Source organism: Microchirus variegatus (assembly GCF_963457635.1).
Source record: "Microchirus variegatus genome assembly, chromosome: 13".
NCBI classification, from domain to species: domain Eukaryota; kingdom Metazoa; phylum Chordata; class Actinopteri; order Pleuronectiformes; family Soleidae; genus Microchirus; species Microchirus variegatus.
This window is the reverse complement of record NC_139814.1, coordinates 20,458,344-20,480,782: the sequence shown is the minus strand read 5'-3', so window position 1 is coordinate 20,480,782 and position 22,439 is coordinate 20,458,344. Positions and strand designations below refer to the sequence as shown.

Genomic DNA, 22,439 nt, shown 5'->3' with positions numbered 1-22,439 from the left:
GCCCACCACACCGAGGGTGAAAAACTCAGCCCGGGGAGGCACAACATGTGATTTGGAGGAGGATTCCTGTCAGAGTTAAGAGCCTGCAAAAGCCCTGTATATTTGTGTAAGGAAATGGGGCTGCTGCCTAGCAATGCTGTTTATTTAGGCAGCGCAGAGGAGTGTGATGAAGTGAGGTAGCGCACTCGCAAAGGTTCGGTGGTTGCTTTCAGAATGTAATCGCTAACAGATTAGTGATTATCTGCTTTGAATTATTGTCAGAATCAAAAGTTCAGACGAGACGAAATGATCAAACTCGATACTGTCAGACGTCTCGTTTTAGCCGTTTGTCAATGTTATGCTTTCAGAAACGATCATTTGTGAGCACTTGTTTGTGGGAATATTTGCAAATCCTATGCGTCATTCATCATTTTAGCAACGGGAAATTATCAAGGTGGTAATCTTGCAATCAAGAGAGCCTTTTCTTTCCGTTTGGCTTCACTCGCTCTGTAATCTGAATATGTTTTGCAAAAAGCAGCTGCAGCGAGCAACACATGATTTGTTGCTGCGATTAAAGCACTGTGATACCACTAAATGTAAACCCTCGGCTCCTCCGCCCTACAAGTTTGACATTAGCAAATGCAGCCACTCCTCCCTAGTTCATATTATCACCCACAAGAGGAATGCAGAGACTCCGGCTGCTCAAGGCACCAAAGAGGAGGAGAAAGGGGTGAGGAATGGACAGGGGTTACCTCTCTGTGCTCTCTTCACAGCACAGAATAATGTAGTTTAACCACAGGACATCTGTAATAGGTCAAATTGCAGGGGATAAAAAAAATCTCAATAAAACTACCGCCACCTGTGCATACTACATCGCTTCATGATTTCATGATTTAAAACCAGGGAGGAAACACGGAATTTAATTTCAGTTTTGGGGAGAATGTCGGATTTTAAGGCCATGGTGCTGAGGCATTTACCTGAAGTGCTTTGGACCTTGTTTTGGTTGAGAATGGTGTTCGTCGTACACCAAAAACACCCGAGGTTTGCCACAGACTAACCCTAACCCTTTGCAAAATGAATGCTAATTCAAGCGGCTACATTGCTTGGAAATTTGTGAAAAACTACTTGTTAACAGGATAAGACGGAATATTTACATACATAGTTCGGAAATGATTACTGATATTCGTACGGGACTAAAATCATTGGGAAGCTCTGGTAATGATTCCTTTACCCCACCTTTCCATGAAAAACTAATCCCATCCGAATAAGAGAATAAGGCTTATGTTTTGTGCAGTGAGGAATATTCCAGTAGTGACTCACCCTGTCACACTTTGTGTTTCACATGATATGACTTTGCTTGAGAATCTAAATGAAATCACAAGGATCAAAGCCAAGAAAAGGCTCATGACTCTGAAATATTATGTTGAAATTTGGGTCAAGAAAGCTGACTTCAAACTGAAAAGAAGACCTCACAGACTTGAACAAGGGTATTTCCTCTCCACTAAAGTGCAGCATGAAACCCTGAGCATTAACTGTGGTGAGGACGGCACACAGCACTTCAGAGGGGCATACTTCAGTCTGCTGCCGGTGTAAAGGCGGGTGTGGTTGAGGCAGCCAGCGCAGCGGCGATGGCATTGAAAGAGAACAGAAAACAGCCAGTTTAAGCCGTGATGGATGCGCGACGGTGGAGAAAAAGTGCACCACACAGAGCTGGACCTTCCAGAATAAACTCTGTGAAGTCTGGGCAGGGTTTGAATCACGGGAGCGTCGGGACGAGCCGCAGAGGCTTTCGTCAGCCAGCAGAGGCTGCAGCCCCTGCGTGTACCATGTAATCAGGAAGTCACAGAGATGGGGCCGGCCTTGTCTGAAGCTCCCACCAACATCTCCATCACAGCCTGCCAGAAACGTGTGTGGTTCAGCCGCTGCCGCCTCCGCGGGACGCAGAGCGCGGTGATGTCAGCCGTGCACACGGGAACTTTCCTAAACAAAGGGAAGTCTGTGTGGTTGGGGCGGTAGCTGGCGGAGAAGAAGGGGGAGGTTTGAGTTTGGGTTTTAAAGTGAACACACGCTCTCTATTTCAGCCCGAGTGAACCCAGAACCCTGTCATTAAATCATTAGCACCTTCTCATGGACAAATACATGCGTCGTGCGCAGATGTGTGGCTGCTGCTGCTGCTGCTGCTGCTGCGACACACTGGGTAGCACAACATGTTTTCATTCAACTTCTTTTAAGTTTTACAGCTGCATACATATGTGTGGTACTTGTGTTCCCTAATTCTACGGCTCCCTGATCGAAAAAAGATGACAACACAGTTGAAAATATATAGTGAAAGTAATTTAAAAGAAGAGGGTTATCTATTAAACTGTTTTCTTTCCTTTTACATTAAGAGAGTCAACATTTTTGTTTTTGTCCCATTCATCCATTAAGGGTAATTCATCCACACCTTCAGAATCAATTTAGTTTCTAATTAACCTAGACCCAATCTCCATGTCTTCGAACAGTGGGAAATGCTGAGAGTAGAAACGAAGAAAACCCACACGGTCACTTAAAAAACAAAAACATGCTAACTCCACACAACCAAACTGGGATTAGAACCAAAAAAACATTGTTATGTGGCGACAGTGCTGCCCATGTTATGTCTCATCTACTTGCAATTTATTTTAAATTTATTCCAGCTGAAAAAAGCTCCACCGCATCCAAGCAGAAAAAGTATTTGGGTCTGTACACTAACTTGAAGCCAAAATTAATCTGTTGAATTAGCTAATTTCTTCAACCTTCCATACGCAAAAAGGCTAATAAACATGTGCAGTAATATCTTAACCCTTTCAACTGTTAACTGTTAGCATTAATGCTTCACGCACAGTGAATTAGTCAAAAATTAAATAGACAAATTTAATCCTTACATTTGAGAGTGTTTTGACAAGAAAAAGTTTTCTGTAGGATTAGCCCTGTTTTTTTTATTTCTGTAATTTATGGAGAGCTTTGTTGTGTTTTTGGATTAAATGGCTGCGAAAAAATGTTAGCATTCCCTAAAGAGCTAACAGCTAGCTACTCTGTGGCTACAAGGAAAACTACACATTATCACACCTAAAAACAAAAAATATTCTACTCCTTACGTCACAAACGTCCAGTAAATTTGCAGACCCATTGTAACGTGTTACTAAAATGTCAGAAGTATTAATTAACGTGACAGCCTCGCTTACCGCTCACTTTACCCGACTCCTTCCTTCAGACCCTTTATTTATTCAGAGACTGAGGTCAGCGGAGAGCAGTAATGGTTGGGGGACCAGATGGGTTTATAACCAAAACATATCTGCAGCCCACATTTATTTTTTTCTTCAGATTCGACCACCAGAGCTCCTGTGGTTAAAGCTCATGACTAAGCTTTTACTGGCCATGCTACATCGCTCCGTAACTGTCTGTGCTGCAACTGAGGGCGCAGTGGAAAAGCTTGACTCACCCACGTCTGGACAGGAACTGGCTGAGTGGACTGGTCTGTCTCGTAGCATACCTATGGTATTCCATTCAGAAATGTGACGTCTTTGAACGCCATAACAGCCAGGTCATGAAACACATGCTAACCAGATCTATTTTGGAATATGAGGTAAAAAGCAGGAGGGAAGGGGAAGTGTTGACGTGAGCAGTGACGAGGTAAGGGGTTTGGAGAATAAATGGGGCTAATGGGTGCACCGTGTGTTGGACTAATCATTACAGGAAACGCAGCGGTCTTGGTTTGCGGTTCCTAACATGTGGTTTGGGTCCCTATGGGAATGATTAGATGATAAATATTAAAATTATGTTGTTTTTTTTGTTGTTTTTCTGAAAGAATTTCAGTGTTTTTCTCATGAGAAAAGAAGAAAATTCCTGGAAAAGTTGAAGCTGATGTTAACATTGATGTCTTTTAGCTAACCTTTAGCTAACTGCTTACATCCCCTTATAAACATTGACAGTGTTGTCATCGACTACCTTTTAGCTAACTTCCTGTCCAGTCCAGTTAGCGTGATCCTCCCTCTTCCCTACATCATCTTGCGAACACTGTAAATGTCATCTTTGGGTAACTTTTAGCTAACTTCCAGTCCAGCATAACTCTCCCTCCTGCTTACATCGCCTTATAAACATTGACCATGTTGTCATCGACTACCTTTTAGCTAACTTCCAGTCCAGCATTACTATCGTTCCTCCACAACATTGGCAGTGTTGTCTTGGACTAACTTTTAGCTAACTTCCTGTCCAGTCCATTTAGCATTACTCCCCTTCCGCCCTTCATCACCTCACGAACAGGGTCGTCTTTGGCTAACTTTTAGCTAACTTTTTGCATGTTTGTCAAACCCCTGTGCCTGAGAGAACCTTATAAATCAATGATAGGTCTCGTAATATGGAACTTGATGGTGGGCGTGCCTCACACCTGGTGCAAAAAGTGGCTTTTGGAAGTTAGCAGAGTCTTTTTGACAACAACCTGGGGAACACAGCCATGTCAGAGAGCACTGTTTGGATACTGTCAACTTCTAAGCAAATGAACATATTAATTGATAAATTTGTGATTTGCAGCAGATCAACAATGCAGTTCGGCACAAGCGTCCACCAGATACATGTGAGTGCAGCACAACAGCAGACCTGAATGACAGGGTGTCCTCCCGCCAAGGCCTTCACCGCTCCCCTGCTGCCCTCCGTCTCGTAGTGGGCTCGGTGGTGGGACTTGGGCTGCACATCGATCTGCAGGCTGTACGGCCCTGAGCTGGATGGCAGCTGCCAGTCGAGTGCTGGCAGGGACGGGCTGTCGGAGGCGAGAACATGTTGAACATGTCAACTTAACAGCATGGGAGGAGAGCTTATTTTAGACACACTTATCAAGGTAGAATGTGCAGAATGTGAACAGCGTGTTGTGCCAGACCTTGCCTTACTGCTGTTATGAAATTACAAATACGCTTAAACTGCTAAATCCTCTAAGAAACAGATCTATATGGAAATATTTGAAATCCTCAATGTATGTTTTCATTCATTTGATCATGTTATTTATTTTAGGCTTTATTTCAACAATCAGTGCGTGCCGCTCTTTTCTCACCTTACATATTGCTTTGGTTTGGGCCAGGAGTACGGGTGCTGTGGCACGTCCAGAAACCCGCCACAGAAGCCCTCCTTCTTTAAAGACATGCGGTTGGATATGTGCTCGTCCTCACAAAGCTGTCCTGGACTCAGCTCGTCGCTCCCTGGCTCCACCTTCAGGCTGACAGTGGGACTATGCTCCAGGCTGGTTTTCCGGGCCTTCGTTGGGATTCCCTCGCCGAGGTCAATCACGCCATCTGTGGTCAAGGCGTTAATGGCAGCCAGGATAGCTGAATTGGTGTATTGGTTGGTGTTGGGAAGCCAACTCTCCTCTGTGACACTGAGGCGAGGGGAGGTCTGTGGGGACAGCCCAGGCGAATGGTTGGGTGAGTAGGGAAACTGCTTGTGCTGCACTCCGCTACCGTTTAAGCTGTACTTCCTCTTTGCACCACAAGGGGAGTTGGGCCTGGAGCCACGCTGACCAATCCAGGTGTCATCCGTTATGCTTGTGCGAGGAGAGGTGGAGGGGGAGTGGCGAGGGGAACCTCCTGATGTGCAGCCGTCACCCGGCAGGGCCAGGGTGGAGCCTTTTGGGGACACAGACGGAGACTGCCATGGAGAATTCTGAGGCGAGTTATCATAGTTGTAGGAGAAGCTTGATTCATAGGAAGCGTCAGAGTGGCAGCTGCGAGACGAGATGCTGCTGGCCGGACTCAGGCAGCTGGGGTCACGGTAACCCTCTGCACTGGGGAGGGTCAGTGTCACGATGGAGTTGACTCGCTTAGCAACAGGAAGGCTGTTCTGCTCCACCTCATCCTCAGGAAACTGACCGTAGGCTGTGATCTCAATACGGGGGCTCTCCAGGGTCGGTGCTCCGTTTGGGCGGGTATTATTATTAGGGGAAGAGTAGTAGCCGGACGCTCTCATGTCATCCTGGGTGTCATAACTGTGAGCCTCGGTGACACAGACAGATATGATGGGGCTGGACTGGAGGTTGTGGTACTGTGACGGGAGACAAGAGTTGCCCAGCGGGAGGGAGAGGCTGACATTTGGCGTGAAGCCATATGCATCTGAAAAGCAACAAAAGACGGAGTTTGATAATCAAACACACATTTACTGGCTCCTCTCCTGAGAGGGAGACAGTTGCCAAGTCGAGTGTTGTGAGAGCTGTTGCCTATAATGGCAAGAGAGCAGCCTCTCTACTGGATTTGGCTCGGGCTCCTTCCCAGTGCAGAGGATCTGCAAGCAAAAACTTAACACCTCATCTAACGGAATTCCCGAAACACACAGATGCCGGCGACACAAAGCGTCTCTGAATGGCTCAAATTGTACAAATCAAATTAGGTGAGAGACACAAGTAAAGAAGCCAAAAATAACTGCAGCCTAAAAATAACCAAATGTTAGACCAGGTGGTTATTTTCCACTACCTGCTGCCAGATTTACGCCACTTAATGCACATGCTGCAGTCCATAAACTGTGACATTATGAAAACACACACAGTGAGGCCTTTGTTGGCCAGTTTCATGTTCCAACAGGCTTCAAAAATAAACACAGGAGGGACACGATTCGGTTATTTGCATGCTGTGAAGGTGCACGCTGTACCGAGCCACGGGGAAGCTCGTGGTCTCAGTCCAACGCTCCCGCTGGCTCGTAAGAAACTCTGCCCGTCTGTGGCGAAGGCTGAGGTCACCAGCAGGGAGCAGGGAAGGAGCAGAGGAGGAGGAGGGGGAACATGGGAAAGGGAGTTGTGGTTATATGGTTGCATGAGGCTGTGTGACCACAGCCGGGCACATTGATATGGATGAAAAAGGCAGACAGATGCAGTCAGACAGCCTGCAGTCACCACAGCTCCTGTCTGCTGTAAATTAAAGAGAATTAGGGGCCCCAGCGTAAAGACTATGACATCAGCGCTGCTCCATATGACTCCTTGTAATAAAAGAAAATTGTGCGTATGTTTAATTCTGCTTGTGGTGTGTGACACAGGAGTTTGTTTGCTATAATTAGACTGCTGTGAATGAGTTGACATCCTAACAGGTACCCTGAGGGGCTCCCTGCCATCAATACTGCTCCACTCACTGCTGCTGCTGCTGCTGCCCACAGTCATTAACGCAGGTTCAATTCGGACTATTTTTGGGAGCACTGTTTAGTCATGAGTCACGCCCACTTTGCCCAGATCAGCAGGGAGGGGCACGAAACTGCATCTGCACTTTAATACTAACATCACAGAGACTCAGTGTGTGAACACTCAACAGATTAAATCAAGATAAAACTCCACGTTTACGCGTCTGTGCGTAAAGTTGAATATTACCACGTTTGGAGCAGTTTTTTTTTTTAAATGAAAAAGAGACAGAGAGAGTTTTGAGGAAAATAAAAGTCAAACTCACCTTCTTCAGCGGATTTCATTTCGCTCTTTGGTCAGGGAGCAACGTCTGAGATCACACTCTGAGCGCAGTCACAGATGGGAGCGATCCTTTATCCATAAAGCGGAGTTTACAGATTCCCCAGCTGTCGCTCAGGATCCTCTTTCGCCGCAGCGAGAGACGACGAAGTTCAAAGTAACAGAAATGTAAATGAAAAAAGCCTGTGGTGAACAACGACGGTTCCGATATTAAACAAAAAAAAACAAAAACAAAAAAAACAAAGTCGTATCCAAAACCGTAAAGCGCGACGCGTAAAAAAATGTATTAAAGCATGAATATGATCATGGCGGATGCAGATGTGTGGTAGAAAAAGCTGTTTTCGGGATTTCTGACTCTGTAACGGGGGGATCCTGGATCTGCTCGGTCGCTGTGACGCACTGCTCCGGCGCAAAGAGGACTTCTGCGCTTTTAAACCCGGGGATCACCTCGGCAGTGGCGCGCCGCCCCTCAGAGCTCTGACGCATCTGCGCGTCCGACCACCAGATGGGTCCAGTGGAGATCTCCTCTTTCTTTCCCTCTCTCTCTCTCTCTCTCTCACACACACACACACACACACACACACACACACACTGGGGTTTCACACAGCATAATTAGTGGAGCTGGCAGTGAAACCTGGAGGCTCCGATATGCAGCTGGAGCGCAAAAAGTAAACCTCCAGTAACTAGAACAAAACATCTTCACAACACGCCTGGTGAGCATAATCTGAGCTGATTCTGAGCCACGGGTCAACCACATCCTCTGCATGACACAGCACAAAACACTGTGACCTCTTGTTTTCGTGGGCAGCACCAATATTAATCTGCACTTTCCACCCACTTTGTATCTGTTTCCTTTTATCCTCATTTACAAAACAGTCTCAGTCCTAATAACATGGATGAAGAACATTTTTGGAATGGCTTCTGTTATCTAGAAGCACTGTGACATTCTCCTTTTGCTCTTAATGTATAATTTCTCATTTTACTGTTTGTTATTTTCATTTCTTGTTATAAGCAATTTGGGTAACTTGTGTGGGTGTTGTATATAAACAAAAATGGACGTGCAGACGGGACAGGCCACAGCATATACGAGTAAATACACCAACGCGCTGCTTCACAAGACGTATACGAAACACTATAAAACCCGAAACTTCCCTCCGAGCTGGTGTAGGCATCGTCACGTGGCTTTGAAGTTGTTTGCACAGACAAATAATTCCCTTCCCACTTCCTGCCGACGGACGGCAACGTCTGCGGGGGCCACACAACTCATAATTATCCATACTTGCGCAGAAGTACTATATAAAAATCCTATCATATACCCTGTCATTTAACACGCTGAACTGAGAATCTTCATAGAGTTTCTTTTCCATAGGCAGCGCTCTGTGGTTGGTGTATACTTACTCTCTCTCTCCTCAGCTTTTTCAGGCCCTGGTGGCAACAGCAGCAACAGCAGCAGCAGCAGCAGCAGGAGCAGCAGGGCTGTTGCTATGTTTGGCAGGTCTGGATCTTATTCAGCAGCAGACAGTGCACCCGTGGTTTCTGTGATGACAGTAGTCACATGGCAGCTCTTGATAGAGTCTGTCCATCCCTGGAGGTGGGAATCTGCTCTTACAGCATCTTATCAGCTGGTTGGTGTGAATCCACAGTGGCGGTGGAGGAGAAGCGATCACGCCCACTGACAGACACTCAAGTGTGGTGGAGTGTCACCACGTGAAGGTCACTGTCCATTGTCGTCTTTGTCGTGGCGCCGATCGCGGATGTTTGCACTCGTTTTCATTCCTCCAATAGTTGCCGAGATGATTCACTCAAAACCACAAAATGTTGACGTCCAAAATTCCCAAGATGGAACACATCAGGATCCCTTCAGGAACAGCTGGAAAGCTTCGTTCAAGCTTCGCCGTTACTGCAACTCACAAAAGAAGACGATGAATTATCATGAAGAGGATCTTCAGCAGGTTCCGTCCATCCAGGAACTGCTCACTATGAAGCATAATGTTCCCGAGTGTTTTTCTAAAACCTTCTGTCCGTGTTGAAGTAATTGTAAGTACAGCGATGGGACAAAACACCGCTAATGAACGATGAGATGTGATTATCGAGACACTGGCGCCAAAAAAATGGCAGACTGACGAGATTTTCCCACCAATTCGATCGACTGGCGTAGCTTCTCCATGACTCGGAGGAGAAGTTAGATGGATAAAAACAAAGAAGCCCTCCAGGTCCATTTTGTATTCTTTGCTTATAGACGGATACAGTAAAGTGTTGCGATATGTTTGCCTTACAGTATATCAATAATTGTACAGTATAAGACTCATATTTTTAAAGTAAAAGATGCCGTCATTATATCAGTCTCACAGTGCAAATAACCACGTACTATCACGAGAAACCTTCGTAGAAGCAGAAGCAGTGGGCAGCTACTGCACTGCCCAGGGAACTCATGGGGGTTGACCTGTTGGGATTCAAACCAGCGACCCTTCAGTTCCCAGCCAAATTCCCTTTCCACTTGGCCCTGGACATAGTTCCCTCACATTTCTGTCCCTCTTCGTCTTCAGGCCACGTGTATGTACAGCATCCCTCGTTTCACGCACTTAAAAAGAAATAGAAATCAGCTGTTAATCCACATTTGGCTCCACGTTGTGCAACGACATGACACACACACACACACACACACACACACACGCCCCGCGTCCAAAGCAATAAAGCAACATTACCCCCCCCCCCCCACTCCCCCTCTCCCCCTCTCACCCAGTGGGAGCTCATGCTTGGCAGCGCTTCCACCCTCCAGCAGAGGATCCGAGGGCGTGACGACACTTGTGAAATCCAAACTGTCCCGTTTCATCACGGGGACGAGGCTCGGCGACTGCCCAGTCATTTGTGGAACCCTGCGCGTCGCTTTGACCTCATGGAAATATCATTAGCGGGGATGACAGCGAAGGTTGCGTGGCGGCTAATTGGGGCAAAAGGACGGGGGGAGGGAGGGGGGGGGGGGTCGCCGCTACACAGTTATGTGTAAGTGAAACATGTGCTGCAGTAAACACTTCCACCCGCCTGCAGTTAATAAATAGCCCGACTGCTGATTGACTCGTGGACTCGCGTACGTCACGGCGGAGCTGGGCCTCGTCGCTTTTTTTTCCAGCCGGGCCTGGTGCTGGTTAGCGGACACCTTGGAAAACTGGCCGCCACAGGCCCGGATGGATCCAGATCCACATGTGAAGACGCAGATAATGAGAAACAACACATGCAGTGTCCTGTGTTGATAATGTGGAGACAGCAGAGTCCTCGCTTTGATATCAACAAACGCCGCTTTGACAAACAGGCGCTGAAGCGATGACGACCAGAGTCTAAATCAAGTCTTGAGTTAACGCCTAGTAAAATCTCCAGCCTTGTAAAAAAAAGTCTCAGGTCTGGAGGCTTCGTGCCAACTATTAAAATCGTAATATTTTCCTTTCAAAGACATATTAAAAGTGTTTTGTTACACAACTGTCTGAGACTCCTTGTCAAACCACATCATCAAACATCCAAACATCATTAAAACACGCGAGGAGTCTCTGGGCCTCTCAAAGACCTGCGCGGTGCTTTGAAAACTCAAGGTCAAGCCTTTGATATTTATCCGTAGTCAGAGACAGAAAGTGTTCATCGGCGTCTTTTATCTCACAGTTTGGGGTTTTAACGCCTCTGTTGTTGCTCAAACTTAGCCTGGTTAGCGCCAGAAAACTGCGCAGTCACCTCTGATTTCTAAGAGGTGTGACCAAAAGACGCAAATGAAAACGCATCTCTAACCCTAATGACTTTTGACCGGAGAGCTATAAGCTGCTCTTCAGTGGCCGCCATGTTGGATGTTTACAAAAGCTGCTAGATGTCGCTTCTCTGTCGACACCCCCTACCGATTGGTTCCCTTTTTTCTTGCTACACCAACACTGCCTCACACCGCTGCTGCTAGCAAAGCTTTGGCGCCGCCATCTTTTAGATCAGAGTCGTACAGGGTGAAAAAGGTTATTCAAGGTCGTGAATGGGGTTTAGTGGATTGCACACCCTATATTGGAGCTTTGCCACGATACAGTTCCAGCACGACTTGGTGAAGCGACTATAGTACCGCCTCAAATGGGCGGAGTCATCATAGCATGCCTATCGCCAGCTTTCAGCGGCATCCAAAAACACAGAATGAGCATTTTATATTTACTGTAAATCAGGATCCGGGTCAACTCTACGAAGGCCACCATTCTGGACCACCGTGTTTTTACAATAGCCCTCACTGGACCATCTTGGAACCTTTGGAAACAAAGGGTTCCAAAGTTAGAAGTTGCTAAAATTTGACAAACTGTACCTTTAATTTTGTTATTTAATAAACTGAGACTACATTTCACACAGTATTGGAATTTAAGGGAGTATTGGAATTTAAGGCCAGTCGTTGGGTAACTTGGACGAGCGGCAAACCAACATGTGTCACTTTAATCCCACAGGAAATTCTCGTCTCTAGGAAACAAGTAAACGGACTGGTCCACTCGTGTTGCCCAAGAGCATTTATTTAACTGAGGGATTCAAGATGTCACGATTTCATGTGAAAATATGGTTTTCAATGCCTCAAGTCAGACGCTGTTTACAGTGATATGGAATTAGATTTGGGTCTTGTGTATTTTCAGTTTATGAAATGAGCAAACAAAAATGAACCACAAGTTCAAAATAAACAAATTGCAAATAAAATATCAAAAAATATTGTATTTTATTGGTTTGAAAACACACTTTTTGTTTGCAATGATGGGGATTTTGTTTGCGTTGACTCTTTTGTGTTTGCGCTCCCTGATTTTCTTCTTTGAGTCGTGTTTTTTTTGTTTGCGATTTTGACCATGGGCGGGTCTTAGGAGGCTGCCTGCTGATTGGCTACTGAGTTTTGGAAAGACAACTCAATGGACCTGAAGCGGCTGTCCGTCTGGAACTCATTCCCAAAGTTTTTCCTGTCGGCATCTGAGAAAATAGTTCTTAAAGTATCTTAAAGTTTGTCAGATTATAAACGTTGAGATACTCGTCGAAAGGTCATGGCCCATGGTCAATATTTTTGAATTTTTTGAATCAGTTTTTTGATTTTGTGATTCATTTTGCTCAATTCATTAAGTGATGTTTGCTTCTTAAAAAGTATTGACAGGTATCTAATTTCATACAGTGTGACCTTCTGGGACGCGACACATGCTCTACTGTTTGTCTAATAATCGCACAGATGATGTAATCAGACTGAAGCTCATTAGGAAGCATTTAAAAAAAACAAAAAAAAGGTCCTGACCTCCAGTGTCTCTGTGATCGTTTCCCACAGATCTGCTGTGAGTCTGACAGAGGTTAGGGTTACTGGGGTTGGGGGTGGTCTTTCTGTCACAAACCCACACATTCTCGTTCATCTGCCATGCGGCCACACTGGGGACGGGGGGCGGCGGCGAAGTCTGTGCCCGGTATGATGTGGTTTGGCCAAGAGCGAGGTTGGTAAAGACCCCCCCGACTCGCTCTTCTTTTTCTTTCTTACCACAGCTCTAAACCCCCAGAATCCATAGCCTGGCTTTCGTCCGCGCCTGAGCACAAACGCGACGGAGCGCTGGACGCGGCGTTTGTGAGTTATTCACAAACTGAGAAACTGGAGTGTGTAACTTTTAAAAATAAACAAATGTGATTTATTTTATTCTAAAGTTTACTGTTATTTTAAATTATATTAATGTGCCTTTTTTTTTGTGGTTTTAGGTCTAGTAAATAAAGATTTATCCTATTCTATTCTTAGTCCGTCAGCTCCACATGACTCTCACTGCGTTTCTCAATATAGGGTTGTTTAGATCTCGTGTTGCCCTGGCAACATTCCCACACTGCACACAGGAAGTGAGTCACTTTGTGTCAAAACAGACGGCGAACAGGTCGGGAGTTTGGTCACAAAGAAGCGTCCAGAGAAAGCTTCACATTTCACATGTTCTTCTTCGTCTCCGCCCGCCCCCTGCTCTGCTGCTGTACGCACACAAACGCTCCCTCTGATGGTTTTTTTTGCTTCGTAAAGTCCAAACAGAGGCAGAATAACAGATTAAGAGTTACATACCGCAGCTTTAACACAGACTCACAAACCATTATCACAGCTTGAGATGTGGCTGCAACAATGAACCATTAACTGATTAGTAAAGGATGTTTTTTTGTTTTTTTTCCCGCACAAAAGGGCAGTTGTGCGACTGATTTAGCGGCGTTTTGATTTAACGGCGTTCTGAATTGATGTCATCAGTGTTTATTTGTGAATCATAAGCACAGAGCAGCTGTGTGTGAGTGATGTGGTGTGGAGAATTCAGCTTTTGAGAACATGGTTTTCAGTTGTGCTTCACGTTTTCATGACAAACTGAGCTGGAAATGATCGATTGTCAGTTGGTTTGGGTGTTTTTTTTTTCTTTAAAAACAAGTTCTCTGAATTCAGCTTCTACATATTTTTGCTTTATTTTTCTCTTCTGTGCCATTAAACTGAAAATCAACATTTGAGGACATTTGATATTTTTGAGATTTTGGTGAACACAGATTGACATTTCACAACAGTTTCTTATGTTTGATTTCATGAATGGATAGAGATAAATATTAAGCAGAACAACTCAATAAAGAAAAGTCAATTCAGAAAAGTGCGGGAACGTTGAGTAATCGCTAACTGAGAGCAATGAGAGAGGAAGGCAGAGCAGTGGTGAAGTGTCAGGTCACGTTACACAAAATATAAAAAACTCGTGGATAATAATGCCGCTTTTGTCACGATGACTCACTGCATGAGTAACCCACTAATTTTATTATGGTCAATTTGAGGAATGAGGGAGAAAATATGACTTTCTTTGCTGCAAAAGCTTTTGTGTCGCGGTAGTTTGAGCAATTTAGACTGATTATGTCGCACGCGCACACACACACACACAGAGTCTGGTTTCCATGACTTCAGAGGACATCACATTGACTTAATTTTATCTCCTGACTTGCACCAACTTTAAGTATAACTACTACTGGCCTTACCCTAACCCCAACCCTGACCTTCACCTAACCTCATCCTAACCGTACAACTATCTTCACCTTCAAATGTAATAATTTGTGTTGTGGGGACTGATGATTTTTGTCCCCATAATGAGACTGTAAAAACACATTTAGGTCCCCACATCACAAGTAATACACACACACAAACACACATTCTCATATTTATATCTTTTTTAAATCTTGCACCGACTTTCATTCGTTTGAAACAGAAATCCTTATTATCCCCATAATTCAAATCTTAGATTTAAACTTTACCAGTTCCTCAGAAATGAGGTTCTGTCTCATTAGGACCAGGATTTTAGTCTCCATGAAGGTCAGTGTTTAAGACAAGTTAAATACAAGTAAACTCACACATATTCTTGTACGGCAGTCTTAATAAAGACACTTAAATCATTACCTGGCTCCTTATACTAACCTTAACCATCACAAATCCTGCCCCTAAAACTCAGTCTTGACCCATAAATGGCTCTTTTTTTTTTTACGGTGGGACAGAATGTGAGGTCCTCACTTGGAACAGGTCTTCTCAGGACACTGCACTGACGTCCATTCATTTGGACGGACTAACCTTAATCTAACCCTTACCACAGTTCCACACCTGAGGGGTCAGTGTTTGTGCCAGGAGAGGTCCCAGAGAGGTAACAAACACAAACACAAACACAGAGACACACACACACACGCACACACAGAGACACACCCCGTGCCCTCCCTGCTCTCTCTCTCTCTCTCTCTCTCTTACAGTCAGACTTCCTGTCTCTCATCAATGTTCTCCTTTTTTCTCTGCCGCTCTGACGGAATCCCCTGCTCTGTTTCCTGTTGTGAAGGCCCGTCGCTTGGTTACAGCAGTGGGCGGAGTCCAGCGAGCCCAGGGAGCGTTTTTACAGAAGGCCAGGAGGTTCATTTTTTTCTCCCTCTCTCTCTCTCTCTAACGGTACCAGGGTTGGCAGCGTGACTGTGAGGCTGAGGCTCTGGAGCCACATGTGGCTCTTCAGGCCTTCTGCAGCGGCACATTGTAGCTTTGAATAAAAACAAGTTCTTATCTTATTTCGAGATCAAGGTGATGAATGAAAGCGTGCGTCACATCCAACGTACCCTCATTGACATAATGCATTCCTTGGCTCTGACCCTGACCCTTAACCCTAACCCCAAAACCAAGTCTTCACCCTCAAAAAAGCCCTCATATGAGGACCATCAGTATTTTTGGTCCTCACAAAGACACCCATACAAGCACTCACACACACATGCCAAGTGCCTGACCTTAACCTTTGACCTTAACGTTTAACTGTGCAATTCTTCACAGGTTTCCGTTCCTGTCAAATACACACAAATACATAAAAAATGGCACTAAATCAGTCAAAATGTCACATAGAATAAAACAAATGTAACATTTTACTGCTTAATTATCTGTGTATTGTATCCGTTTATCAAATAAATACAAAAAATGGCATTAAATGGGACAAAATTTAAGATTTAAGATTATCCTGTGTATTGCATCTGTTCCTGTCAAATATACATACACATAAAAAATATTGTGTAGAATTAAACATATTTTACTTTTTACTGCGCAATTACCAATGTATTATATGTGTTTACCAAATAAATACAAAAAAAAAGAGAATTGAACAATTCTCGAAGTTTTTTATCGGCTCCTCTCAAGTAAATGAGAATAAATCTCGACAAACGCAGAGTTGAACGAGTTCACCTCATTAAATCGCTACAGAAACGAGTCGCGTCCTCGTACGAATCCCCCGATATTGAAGCTGTAATAAGAAAACACGACTCCATGTTGTCGTTTCCATTTTCTTCCATTAAAATTCATGTAAACGTCAGCTCGGCTCAGCGTCACACGGCGAACGCAGGTGAAATAATAACTTTATTTAAACGACGCGTCACGTTTACGTTCAGCATGTGTTTCACAAAGAGAGTTTGAGTCAATAACGAAATGTGGGAATAATCCTGGAGAGCAGAAGTGCTCTGTCTCACTGAGTCACTGCTGGATTATTATTATTATTATTATTATTATTATTATTATTATTATTATTACTGGTAACTTCATCTCTGCTGCTGCTGTGTGTGGAATTTTCGAGCAAGCCCAGTCAGATGGAACACGGCTGCAGAAGCCACTTAGACGCTTAGTAACAAGATAGCATAATGGCATAATGGTAGGTCTCCCTGCAACATATAGAAAAAAAGAGAAAAGAATCATAATTTGACAAATGTGCAGTTTGTGCTGCGTCAGTGTTTTACAGCCACTTTATGGCCTGGATCACATAGAGATGATGGGTTCGCTCGTTTTCACGCTTTTATTTTTATTACGACCTGTTGAGGAACAAATGGTTTATGATGGTGTTTCTGTTTTTCTACATGTCAACACACTGTAATGTAATGTTTTTGATTTATTTCATTAAAGCTATTTGTTCCTGGCACTGAATGAGTCAAACTGCAAGAATTGAACCTATAGACACGTAATTCTCTTATGTTTTCATTTCCGTGTTCAGTCAAATAAATAAATAAAATGGAATTAACCCAAGCAAAGACAAAGAATAAAGGATAATTCAACAAATGTAATGTATTATTGTGCAATTCTCTGTGTTTTGTATGTGTTTTTATCAGATAAATGATTATACATTTTTTTAAATGTTTAATATATGAGTGATTTAAAAATGTCATGTTTTAACTGTTTCATTTAAACCCACAAAAAAGTGATAACAATAAATATCTGTGTTTTTATGTATATATAAACTAAACATAAATATAAGTAAATGCTTGATAAAGTGTTATCAATCAGAATCTACATGAAAGAGTGGATTAATGGATTTCTCTCAACATTAAATAGCTTTATATGTATATACGTATGCATATATGTATATATATACATACACATACATATATACATATATATACACACATACATACATATATACATATATATGTACATACATACATATATACACATATATACATATACATATATATATATATACATATACACATACATATACACATACATATATACATACATATATATATATATATATACATACATATATATGTACATACATATATACATACATATATATGTACATACATATATACATACATACATATGTACATACATATATACATACATACATATGTACATACATATATACATACATACATACATATGTACATACATACACATATATATATGTACATACATACACATATATACATACATACATACACATATATACATACATACATACACATATATACATATGTATATATACATATATATATATATGTATATATACATATATATATACACACATACATATATATACATACATATATATATATATACATAAATATATATATATATACGTAAATATATATATGTATATATACATATACACACAGACACATATACACACAGGTATGCATAAAAAAAGAAAAGCTGTTCTCTGTTATATATAAATATAAATGATCAGTTGTTCCTTAAACTCGCTGCTGGTTTTTCAAACATATGGAAGAAAACGGTTAAATAACGCTGTATATCTTCTTCTTTTCCTGTGGTGAAAACGACGTATAGAGAAATGTACGTATGTTATACATGTTAAATCCAGTAGACCATCACATTCATCAGTGTCTCCTCCTTCACTGTGGTGAAGAAGAGATTGATAACACATTGTGTGTCTGCGCTCAACGCCGGCTTTATAATGACACAATAAAACTTATCTTTTTTCTTTACAATGAACAGTAAATCTTTACTGTGCACTGCTGACGTTTAAAGGCACACACTGTAACTTCTGTATTGCTCTCAAAAGCGACTTTTTCTTATTTCTAATCTCATCTGAATGTTGATTTGCAAGTTATTATCATCTGTTTTAATGATGCTTAGGGCTCTTTATTTCTTTGTAAAAACATAAAAAAATAGAATGAGTCAATGTTATACAGTACAATAATTCATATTTAGCATAATATTCATGTTATATAATACTGTATATAACACATACAGTGCTTAATTTAAATATTTCAAAAATCACCTTTTTATATCTGAATAACTAGAATGTTATGTCCTAATGCAGAATAATGTTCTTACACATTTTTTTCTAAAAGAGTAGGTTTTAAAATGCATGTAAAAATATAATTTGTGTTAAAGAGCTTCTACATACTGGTGTATTAACTGTTATGGAAACATAAACAATGATTTTGATGATTAACAATGTTGTTAATTTAGAGCAGCTGTAGTCCAAAACATGTGTTAAGCACCGTATATTTTATCTAAAGATTCAAATTTGATCCAATTGAAGACGTTAAAAACGTAAGTTTCCTCTACCGTGTGTGAGTTTAAGCGTCCATTGATGTTTGTGATTGTAAAAGTGTCTATTTTTAGGCTTAAATGAGTCTGTGTTTGTGAGTCATTTTCACGTGTGTGTGTGTGTGTTGTCAGTGACTCAGTGTTGACGTGGCGTAAACTGAGCGCAGACAAGATTTCCTGCTGGAATAAAAGTCAAAGAACACAAAGAAAGATAAAACATAATATCCAGGGTTAAATGAAGACCATGATGACGATTCCTGATGTGAATCGTCTGATAGTGATTTCAGTGATTTTAACATACATTTTGTTGATTTATGCCAAAAATACAACCTCTTCATTAGTTAGTGACTTGGTTTTGTTCCATAAATGTGTTTTTTATTGACTTTTGTGATTAATATGATGTCATTTCCTGTGTCTCTCACTGCACTGGAGAGAGCATTTTTGAAGTTTTCCCCTGCATTAATACATTTTTCGAACTTTTCCACAATAAGAGCACATTCCCTGGTTTTCAAGTCTTCTGCTGAAAAGGTAAAAATAAAATTTGTACCAAAACCACAACATAAAACCTTTGGACATAAAACGGCAACAAGACAATTTTGGCTGCAGCCAGAGGAGAAAATTATGCAAAAAGTCAGACCAGAAACTGACTTTCCCATATTTTTAGCCTCAGTGAGACCAGCTCATCAGACAATACAGTAATAAAGAGTATTGTATGTAAAAATGAGTAAAATAATGAGAAATTCACGACATCTTAGTCCCAAAGCTGCAATTAAGGATTATTTTACATCATGAATTCATCTGTAAATTATTGTTTGGTTCATAAAATCCAAATAATTCTCATCAGTGTTTCCCAAACTTCAAAACCAGTGATGCTCTTCGATGTTTTGGTCCAAAAAACATAATTATTAAGTTTTAATCATTTAATTGTGGCATGAAACAAAGAAAAGAAGAAAATATTCAACATTTAAGACGCTGAAAAAAACACTCAAACCGATTCATCAGTTATCTAAATCATTGGCGATTAACTTGGTAATCTGTTAATAATCGATCAATTGTTGTACATGCTTCATATTTTACATTTCAGTTCACGTTGACCTCCAACATTGACTGAAATGCTCCTTTAAACACACGCATTCTCCACTATCTGGTCTCTCGCGCCATCTAGTGGCCACATTATGAAGTTCATCTTTACAAAAACCTCCCCAGTCTTGGATGTCAGTGTCAGGAAACACATGAAAACACTTCAGTTGTGCCGTTTTTTTAATTAGTTTTTAATGAATAATAATAATAAAAAAACAACAGACACTGATTGAGAGTGCAGCGTAAGACGTGGAGTAGTTTTACATATTTAACATTTAAAACACCGCGACAAACAAAAACACAGGAATTAAAGAATCAACATCGTTTATGTGAGAATGTAAAATTCACTTCCATCAACACTGAAGTGACGCAGTCCTTCTCTTACAGCGTAGCTACGTTTACAGTCGGGCCGCCTCGATTAATACTCATGATTAAGGGAATGATTTAACCTGAGTACACACACACACACACACACACACACACACACACACACACATTCTTGAACTTGCTGCATACTGAGGACTGGGTTGCTGACAAAGTGAGGACCAGCATTTCCACTTTGTAAATCAACACAATAACAAATATCTACTTCATGAATGACATCTATATAGAACTACTGGTTGCAGTACCATAAAATGTCTGCAGGTGGAGCCCCAGAGCAAAAAGGGCTGGAAAACTTTTTCGATTTTTTTTTATTTTTGGTCCAAAATTTTACAAAAACGTAATACTGTACGGTGTCGACAAAAATGTAAAAAAAAAAATTTGACCAAAAATTTTTGGTCCAAAATTTGACAAAAACGTCATACTATACTATGTCAACCAAAATTTGAAAAAATCTTTGTCAAAAAAACTTTGGTCCAAAATTTTACAAAAACGTCATACTATACTGTCGTCCAAAATAATAAAAAAAAAATTTGACAAAAAAAATTTGGTCCAAAATTTGACCAAAAAATTTGGTCCAAAATTTGACCAAAAAATTTGGTCCAAAATTTGACAAAAAAAATTGGTCCAAAATTTGACAAAAAAAATTGGTCCAAAATTTTGACAAAAAAATTGGGTCCAAAATTTTGACAAAAACGTCATACTATACAATGTCGTCCAAATGTGATTTTTATTTTTGACAAACTGAGTATAGCATGTTATAGCAACCTAAGGAAGTGATTTCAATGAAAACAAAGTGAGGACCAGCCAAAATGTCCTCACTCCGTAAAAATGTCCTCACTTTGTTGGTTAAAAAACCTCACTGGTCCTCAGTATGCCGCAAGTACAAGAACACACACACACACACACACACACACACACACACACACACACACACACACACACACACACACACACACACACACACACACACACACACACACACACACACACACACACACACACACACACACACACACACACACTGTGCTTTAACACTTACACACAGTGTGTGGAGCGAATGATAAAACTCATCCACTCCTGAATGTCAACGTCCACCACGGGCTAAAGCCAAAGCGAGGCCCAGTGGGAGGGTCATACTGTCGATAAAGGTCTAAAAATATTCAGCCGTCGCTGATTCAGGGTCGTTTTTTGTGACTTTTAAAGTGGTTTTATTTTTTTTATGATTAATGAAAAACAGCAGCAGGACAAACCAAAGTGCTTTTCCATGGTAACAGTTCCAGCTGGACTCGACACAGTTTGGTATGGTTTTCCATTACTATAGTGGGTCCTTAATGTGGGCGGAGTCATCAAAGCCTGGCTGCGTGAAACTTCCGTGACGTGGTTTTATACGCGACACAAACTAGTGACTTGTAAAGTCACTGCCCCTTTTTCCCCCAAGATAACTTTCACTTTCAATATCTGGCAGTTATTCAACCCTTATTACGCTACTGAGAAGCTAACGTGATTGGACCGCCGTTCCACAGAAGTCCTGAGGTTCTACCATAATGACAAGTAAACGGGCACAAATTTGAGCCGTGCTGAGCTGCGTCGTGTCGTGCTGGAACAGTGTCGTGGAAAAAACGCCACAAAAACCTCAGTGCGATTGTTGAACGTTGGACGATTGAGAATGCTAACGATAGCGAGGTTCAACGTGAGCGACCGTCGTCATGGCGAGAAGACGGACATAGGGTATATATAACACACGGACACAAGGGTATACGCAGACGATACATTTAATGCTGCTGTGGAGTGCTGGTTTTATTCAGGAATAAGTCGATCCGATACGTAGCTTCAGTCCGATACCTAGCTTCCGTCCGACACGTAGCTTCAGTCCGATACCTAGCTTCAGTCCGATACCTAGCTTCAGTCCGATACCTAGCTTCTGTCCGACACGTAGCTTCAGTCCAATACCTAGCTTCAGTCCGACACTGGTCCAAAAAATTAATGTCCACATAAGCCCTAAATATTACATTCAACCATAATCTGTGCATAAAATAACGGACAGAGTCTACTGGTCGCAAAACAAATTTCCCATTTCCCATTTGTTTTGTAACGTAGCAGAATTTCGCTCCCTGCTGGAGGGTAACTGCTACTTCCAATCAACTTCCGAAGCTTCACATTCTAAACCAGAAGATGAAGTAACACGCTGCAGTAAAAACTGAGTGGAATTAGTTTAAGCTAAGCTAAAATTAAAAACGGAAAGCTAAG

At 41.9% G+C, this 22,439-nt stretch overlaps 1 protein-coding gene across 1 annotated transcript in view; it reads right to left on the bottom strand.

Moving 5' to 3' along the window:
• The window catches only part of nfatc1 (nuclear factor of activated T cells 1), a 48,337-nt gene extending 40,850 nt beyond the window's left edge, over nucleotides 1-7,487 (bottom strand). The window contains exons 1-3 of the mRNA XM_083899913.1: nucleotides 7,407-7,487; nucleotides 5,042-6,092; nucleotides 4,594-4,753 (exon numbers count right to left, since the gene is read on the bottom strand). Of these exons, the coding sequence (XP_083756039.1) occupies nucleotides 4,594-4,753; nucleotides 5,042-6,092; nucleotides 7,407-7,425 (1,230 nt within the window). The 5' untranslated portion in view covers nucleotides 7,426-7,487. The remainder of the gene's footprint in view (nucleotides 1-4,593; nucleotides 4,754-5,041; nucleotides 6,093-7,406) is intronic.
• Nucleotides 7,488-22,439: the final 14,952 nt, after the last annotated feature.